The following is an 8,465-nucleotide window of genomic DNA, read 5'->3' on the forward strand; positions in this document are numbered from 1 at the left end:
TGAATCTACACTACCTGAGGATGCTTCCACACAAGTTTCAGCTTTCCTGGCTGTTTAGTTTTTGAGAAGAAGATTTTTAAAGATTTACTCTATATATTCCTATGTAAAACTTCGACCCCCCATTGTGGCCCCACCCTGCCCCCGGGGGTCATGATTTTCACAACTTTGAATCTACACTACCTGAGGATGCTTCCACAAAAGTTTCAGCTTTCCTGGCTGATTAGTTTTTGAGAAGAAGATTTTTACAGATTTACTCTATATATTCCTATGTAAAATTTCGACCCCCCATTGTGGCCCCACCCTACCCCCGGGGGTCATGAATTTCACAACTTTGAATCTACACTACCTGAGGATGCTTCCACACACGTTTCAGCTTTCCTGGCTGTTTAGTTTCTGAGAAGAAGATTTTTAAAGATTTACTCTATATATTCCTATGTAAAACTTCGACCCCCCATTGTGGCCCCACCCTACCCCCGGGGGTCATGAATTTCACAACTTTGAATCTACACTGCCTGAGGATGCTTCCACACAAGTTTCAGCTTTCCTGGCTGTTTAGTTTTTGAGAAGAAGATTTTTAAAGATTTACTCTATATATTCCTATGTAAAACTTCGACCCCCCATTGTGGCCCCACCCTACCCCCGGGGGTAATGAATTTCACAACTTTGGATCTACACTACCTGAGGATGCTTCCACACAAGTTTCAGCTTTCCTGGCTTTCTGGTTCTTGAGAAGAAGATTTTTGAAAATATCTCGAAATTCTTCATTAATTTCTAATTATCTCCCCTTGAAAACGGGTGTGGCCCTTAATTTTCACAACTTTGAATCCCCATTGCCTAAGGATGATTTGTGCCAAGTTTGGTTGAAATTGGCCTAGTAGTTCTTGAGAAGATGTTGAAAATGTGAAAAGTTTACGGACAGACGGACAGACAGACGGACGGACAGACGGACGACAGACAAAATGTGATCAGAATAGCTCACTTGAGCTTTCAGCTCAGGTGAGCTAAAAATAGAATTGATATACTGGTAAGAATGTTGGACATGATGTATAATGATATCAATAAGTATACATGTAAAATAATTCATAATATCTTAGTAAATTTACTTAATAAACATGATACCTATAATTTCACGCACAGATGATTTTGGCGCCAATGAGTGAACCATTATTTGTATACATTACAACATCATTATATCAATAAACACTGAACATATGGTTTATATTATATAAATAATAAACAAATACAAGTACTTACACCGTACGGCTTTAAGTTTCTTGCATGGAAAGTACGCTTGTACAAAATGATATTACGGTGACTCTACCGAAGTTGTGTACTGCACGGCTCAGTGCAAAAATCTCTCATGACAAGAGAGTAGAAGAAAAGGGGAGTAACTCACTCGAGAAAAATTAATTCGTACGTAGAATACTTCTGAAAACACCACACTCCCCACCTAATAACATCCAGATATTACAAGTATGCAAATGTTAACTATTAAAAATACCTAACATGTACTAGTAAGATTAATTACACATGTAAATTCACCAACGTTCTATTGGTAATTATAATAACAGTTAGTCAGTTCACTGTAAGCAACAAGTATAGTTACGACCTAATCAATTAATAACACAAGTTCTGTAATTGGTCTCACAAAAGTCACACGTTTCCCATCTCTGATGATGCGAACCTCCACCGTCCTGACTTTACCATCATTCTGACTCGGGAAAACTCTTGTAACGATACCAAGAGGCCATTGTCCGCGATGAACCATCGGATCGCGCATGAGGACGACGTCACCAGTCTTCAGATCAGGTTGGTTGTTCTGCCATTTACGACGGACTTGTAAGTTCTGCAAGTACTCATCTCGCCATCGCTTCCAAAACATGGAGAGATACTGGACGTGTTTCCACTGCGATACGTACATGTCTTTAATGTTATGAAAGTCAACACGCATCAAGTCAACACTTAAGTCCTGCTGTGTTAACAACATTGATGGACTGATAATCACTGGATCTTCAGGATCTGTAGAAATAGGACATATCGGTCTAGAGTTCATGATTGCGGTAACTTCGCACATAAATGTACACAACACTTCATGAGTAAGTTCCTTGGCTTTAGTGTTGAGTAGAAGAGCGTCAAGAATCTTCCTTGCAATCCCGATCATTCTTTCCCATGATCCGGCCATATGCGACGCATGGGGAGGATTAAAGGTCCATTTGGCTCCATTTGTAGACAGAAATTTCTTTACTGGTCCAGACTCTACATAAATCACATCAACATTAATGTGATTTAATGCTCCTACGAAGTTCGTTCCACGATCTGATCGAAATTCCTTTACTGCTCCTCGTATGGATATGAATCGTGTAAGGGCATTTATAAATGCTGAACTGCTTAGCTCCTCTATGACCTCAATATGGATTGCCCTAGATGTGAGGCAGCTGAAGAGTACGGCCCATCTTTTCGAATGTGCTAGTCCTCCTCGTGTTCTGCGTGCTACAATGTTCCACGGACCAAAAACGTCGACGCCTACTATAGTAAACGGAGGTGACGGAACAACTCTGTCTGCTGGCAGGTCAGCCATGATTTGTTGAGAGAAAGGTCTACGTAGTTTCCTACAAATCACACACTTATGTAACACAGAATTGTTAATCTTTTTGGCTCCTATAATCCAGAAACCGTGAGATCGTAGGGCACCTTCTGTGAACACTCTTCCTTGGTGTTGTACCTTCTCATGATAATGTCTGATTAGTAAAATAGCAGCATGTGATTTCCTGTCAATGATTATCGGGTGTTTTTGGTTTATTGGTAACGGAGATTGACTAAGACGTCCGCCGACTCTCAGAATTCCATCCTTGTCCAGAAAGGGGTTGAGCTGTATGAGAGCACTTTTACGAGGTAGAGGTGTACTGTCTTTCAAACAGTTGATTTCTTCTTTGAACGAAAGTCTCTGAGAACTACGGAGAATGAACAGTTCAGTTTCATGTGATTCTTCAACACTCTCTTTAGGGAAGGTCCGATCTCTGTCTATCTTGTGGAGACATCTTCTTCTTAGAAGTCTGAATGCACAAACTAAACTGTGCCACGTTGAAAATTTCACAAATCGATCAGCAATAAATTGCTGTACAGAAGTTTTCTTCACTACTGGTTTTATTTCTTTGGCACTCTCAGGTTCAATCAATGAAAAGTCTTCATCTAAGCTTATGTTTGGTTTATTTGGTCCAGAAATCCATTTATCCATCACTTCTTGAACTGATTTACCAGGTCTTGTTCCAATATCTGCTGGGTTGTTGCCTGTTGAAACATAGTTCCACTGCTCAGATTTAGAACGTTGATGGTTGATGCTCACACGGTTGCTAACGTAGTTGTAAAAACGTCTTGAGCGATTGTTCAAATATCCTAACACAACTTTGGAGTCTGTGAAGAATTTGACGGAATTACTAGGTAAGTCCAAATTATTTGTTATCTTTTCACTCAGTTCAGTGGCTAATACAGCGCCACACAATTCCAATCTTGGAATACTATGTCCTGATGAGGGTGCTACTTTGGACTTTCCCATAATGAATCCGACATTGATGTTGTCTTGTTCGTCGACTGCATACAGGTAAGCGACAGCTGAAATGGCTTTTTCAGAAGCGTCAGAGTATATGTGTACTTCACAGGATTTTGATTCGCTAAGTGAAATCTTTGTGAACATCCGTGGAACGTAAAAGTCACCAAGTGAATTCAATGATTCCTTCCAATGTAGCCATAAATGTTCTTTGTCATTTGGAAGTGGTTGGTCCCACTCACTTGTAACTTTGCAGAATTCTTGCATGAGTAGTCTTCCATGGATGACAATAGGAGCTATGAATCCCAAAGGATCAAATATACTATTCACTATTGATAAAACTCCACGTTTGGTAAAAGGTTTGTCTTGAAAATTTGCATTAAAGGTGAAACAGTCACTGTTTAAGTCCCATGCAATACCAAGGCTCTGTTGCATAGGTAGATTGGTAGTCTGTACCGATATCTATCGAATTCAAGTTCTTCTCCAGGTCTTCAATCGGGAAATGGATGATGACATCAAGACTGTTAGAGGCTATTTTATGTAGTCTGATTTTTCCTTCTTCATACAACACAGACTGAGTCTTCTTCAATAGTTTCACTGCTTCGGAACTATTTGGGACGGAAGTAATCCCATCGTCAACATAAAAGTTTCTGAACACATAACTTTTCACATCATCGTCTGCGTTTTCCACCGTTTTCTGTAAACCATACATCGCTACAGCTGGGGATGGTGTATTTCCAAACACATGGACTTTCATACGGTGCTCGATGAGTTCCTCGTTTGGATCGCTTATGTGGTACCAGAAAAATCTTAGAAAGTCACGATGATCTTCTGTCACTAGGAATCTGTAAAACATCTGTTCAATATCGGCCATACTTCCTACTGCATCCTTACGAAACCGCAATAATACACCAGTTAGGTCATTCACAAATTTGTTCCACTCAATAAGACACTGTTTAATGAAACTCCCTGAAATTTCACAGAAGAATCAAAGACACCACGAATTTTGTCTGGCTTTTTGGGATTGTAAACACCAAACAATGGTAGGTACCAACACTCTTTTTTGGGGTCTAATGTTGGAGCGATTTCCATGGCGTCACTTTCGATGAGGTTCTTCATGAATGTCACAAGATGCTCTTTCTTTGTAGGATTTTTCTGTAAATTGACATGCAGCATTTGAGCACGTTTTAATGCTTGACATCTGTTGTTTGGTAGTGACTGTCGTGGGTTTCTAAATGGGAGGGGCGCTTTCCATCGTCCATATTGATCTTTCTGAAAGGATTTATCCATTAATTCCATTAATTCACGATCGTCAAGTGATTGTCCAGTCTCATTATCATCTGTCTGAACATGAAATATGTTGTTCTGAATTTCGAATTCTGAAATGTTGCTTTTTAACTGAAACACATTGGAACATGGTTTAAAAATGGTTTCACGATGACTGTCAATTATGGTAGTCTTGAATGTCGTAATATTTGGTTTGTGGAATCTTTCTAAACAAACATCCCCGACCACGACCCATCCAAGGTTCAACTGTTGTGCAAAGGGTGCATTTCGAGCTCCAATACGCTGATCCTTGACATGATGTGCTTCTGCTAAATCTCGGCCGATAAGTAACAGTATCTGTGCATCTGGATTAAGCGCAGGAATCGGTACGTCACGCAGATGTGGTTGATGGCGTATGACATCTGGTGTGGGAATTTCATTTCGATCGTCAGGAATGTCATTTTACTCAGTTACCATCGGAAGTTCCATGGTTACGGATCCGTCGATGGATGACACAAAGAAGCCTGAAGTTCTGCGTCCACTCATCTGTTGACGTCCAGCACACGAAGTCAGTGTAAATTGGTGAGTCACTGATTTGGATATATGCATGCAGTCAAAAAGTTCTGATCTTCCAAGTGTGCAATTACTTTGATCATCGATTATAGCGTACATGGTCAAAGTTCGGTTTGGATCCCTCTCATGATAAACGTTGACAACAACAGTCTTTGCACATGATCGTCCTGAAAAGTTGTCACCACAAACGGCAGTACACTTGTTGTTGATATCGTATCCCCTGTTGTCAAATCTTACAGAGGCTCCAAGTGGCTCCTCACCGTCAAGTCTTGGAGTGGTTCCTTGATGAGCTTGATGGTACTTAGATGTATTATGCATAGCTGTGTTGTGTCGTTCACTTCCACATTCTATGCATTTGACATTAGCATCACAAGTTTTATACACATGAGCTGTGGACTCACAGCATTTGTAACAAAAGTTGTTGTCACGTAATATTTGTTTTCTTTCTCTCAGTGGTTTCTTTCTGAAGTTTCTACACTCGTTGAGTGTGTGTGGAGCGTTATGTATTGGACAGTTTGATGATGCTGTAAATTCAGTTTTCTTGACATTCACTTTTCTGTTTGGTGTTTGGTTCGGTTTCCAGGTATCGTATTTTTCACACGTATGACTTGGATCATTCAAAGTCAGCTATGGAACATCATTAATTTGTTTAAATCTACTAGCTCTGGTGACCCATTTGGATTGTAAATTGCTCGGTAATTTGGCAACAATTGGTTTGACTCCTACTGATGTATCAAAGTAGCTCAGTAAGTCATGATACTTTGCATTTACCTTTAAACACATAATTTCTGACAATAGATCAGAAAGTTCATAGTTTTCTAACATCACTGTCTGTAATTTTTGGAAATTTGTTTAATCTGGTTTTCAGAGATGTTTTCACCATTTCCGGCGATCCAAATCGTTCATCTAATCTTGACCATAATTTCTTCACACCCTCGAGTGGATTGTATAGAGTTGATGTTCTTATGCTCTTTGCATGATTTGTGGATGTTGGTCCTAACCATCGGATCAAGAGATCGAGTTCTTCAGGTGAAGAGAGTTTTAAGTCTTGAGACACAGATTTGAAACTACTTTTCCAGGTTTGATAATGTTCTGGCTTGTCATCAAAAGATGTTATCCTTGACAACATGAGATCTTTCTTCAAGATATAATTAGCGAGCTGTGAAAATTGTGAGCTTTCACTAGTAGGTTCATGTTTTTCTGTTGACACATGGCGTTGTTCACTATCATCAGGAATTTCAGTAATAGTTTTCCGATGAACTTTAGGTTGTTGAGGAAACATTTCAGCTTGTGAAATTTCTGTAGTTGTTGTAGGTATAACGGTTTCTTGATTTCTTGGTTCATAGTCCTTTGTTGTTTCGTTGTTGTACTTGAAGACATCATCAATGTATTTTCTTGTTTTCTCTGTCGAATCTATTGTTTCTAAATCTGTGTCCAATTGACTGTCTATTACATCAAATTCCACCATAGCTTGTAGTTCAGCATCAACAATTGCTTTTTCTTTTTGAGCACATAAGAGTTCTAAATCTGTTTCCAAATCAACTGATTTTCTTGTTACTTCAGCTCTTCTCTTCTGTTCTTCTTCCTCGAGTTTGGATCTTTGTCTTTTGAGTTCGATTTCTTTTTCTGTGAATTCCAATTTTGCTTTCAGAGCTTCTGCTTTTGCACGTTGTCTCAGGATTATGGTTGAATTCGAAGAATGTGATTTCTTGCTTGATCTTTTACTGGTACTAGATTTGGACGATTTGGTTGTTATTGACTCACTATATGCATCACTTGGTAAAAGATCATCACTTGTAGCTATAACATTATTGAGTTCTTCAACAGTTTTCTCTATTCTCAGCTCTAGTGTAGATAAAATAAGTTCAAATGAAAGTCTTTCTTTCTTACTTTCTTCAGTGCCAGTTCTTGTCAGAAAATCTATTAATTCTTGAACCTCTTGTTTATATTTCTTAGAGAGTGTAACAAGATTTTCTTTCACTAGAACAGAAATTTTCTCTTTATTCTTGGACTGTAGATAATATTCTATTTCACTGTCCATTTTTCTTTTAATCTTACTTAAAGATGCATATCTGTTGTTGACATTTTCTTCATACATTGCTCGTCCAGCAACTGTAAACTTTTTGGTGCGTCTCTGTGACTGCGACACAGTTGAATCGTCTTCTTCTGGAAACTCTGCCATGGTCTTTTTACTGTACTGAAACCAACTCAGGCTTTTGATGTTCAGTTTTATTCATGGTATTTTCTACAGCAAGTAGTAGTTGTAGTACGCTTTCAGTAGTAGTACGCTTTTAGTAAAAAGCTGAAAAAATAATAAAATAAATTTACAATACTGAAAATACTGACATTTGACAATACTGACTCTATACACTGATTGAAAAAATAGACAGACTGAATTCTTTCAATGTAAATAAAGTAAAAAATAGAATTGATATACTGGTAAGAATGTTGGACATGATGTATAATGATATCAATAAGTATACATGTGAAATAATTCATAATATCTTAGTAAATTTACTTAATAAACATGATACCTATAATTTCACGCACGGATGGTTTTGGCGCCAATGAGTGAACCATTCTTTGTATACATTACAACATCATTATATCAATAAACACTGAACATATGGTTTATATTATATAAATAATAAACAAATACAAGTACTTACACCGTACGGCTTTAAGTTTCTTGCATGGAAAGTACGCTTGTACAAAATGATATTACGGTGACTCTACCGAAGTTGTGTACTGCACGGCTCAGTGCAAAAATCTCTCATGACAGGAGAGTAGAAGAAAAGGGGAGTAACTCACTCGAGAAAAATTAATTCGTACGTAGAACACTTCTAAAAACACCACAATCAAATACCTATAAAGCTGGAGATGCTGTATGGTACTACAATCCAGTCTAGTCAAAGTCATTCTAAGAAGTTAAAGCCAAAGTGGCAAGGTCCCTTTTTAGTCACTGAAAAAATTAACGAGATATTATATAGAATACAAGAAAAAAAAAACAGAAAAAAAGTCTAGAGTAGTGCATGTGAATTAACTGGCACCTTACAAAGGAAAAAATCCTCCCACATGGTTA

The 8,465-nt window shown here is 38.2% G+C and overlaps 1 protein-coding gene across 1 annotated transcript; it reads right to left on the reverse strand.

Moving 5' to 3' along the window:
- Positions 1 to 1,609: 1,609 nt before the first annotated feature.
- LOC117680486 (uncharacterized) lies at positions 1,610 to 7,565 on the reverse strand. Its single transcript, XM_066068939.1, has 5 exons — positions 6,264 to 7,565; positions 5,285 to 6,010; positions 4,600 to 4,942; positions 4,001 to 4,513; positions 1,610 to 3,609 (listed from the first exon to the last, which is right to left on the reverse strand). Exons 1-5 carry the CDS (start codon positions 7,563 to 7,565, stop codon positions 1,610 to 1,612), a joined length of 4,884 nt encoding a protein of 1,627 aa, XP_065925011.1.
- Between the last annotated feature and the right edge of the window lie 900 nt (positions 7,566 to 8,465).

The sequence above is a fragment of the Magallana gigas genome, chromosome 8 (genome assembly GCF_963853765.1).
Source record: "Magallana gigas chromosome 8, xbMagGiga1.1, whole genome shotgun sequence".
Lineage (NCBI taxonomy): Eukaryota > Metazoa > Mollusca > Bivalvia > Ostreida > Ostreidae > Magallana > Magallana gigas.

What these genes read in the sequence shown, in the direction of transcription:
- LOC117680486 (XM_066068939.1), bottom strand. Translation starts at nt 7,565, where the DNA reads ATGGCAGAGTTTCCAGAAGAAGACGATTCAACTGTGTCGCAGTCACAG. An exon ending in TAACCATGGAACTTCCGATG is followed by an intron (nt 4,943 to 5,284) that starts GTAACTGAGTAA and finishes AATGTGTTTCAG; the next exon opens with TTAAAAAGCAACATTTCAGA. An exon ending in ATTAGACCCCAAAAAAGAGT is followed by an intron (nt 4,514 to 4,599) that starts GTTGGTACCTAC and finishes GTGAAATTTCAG; the next exon opens with GGAGTTTCATTAAACAGTGT.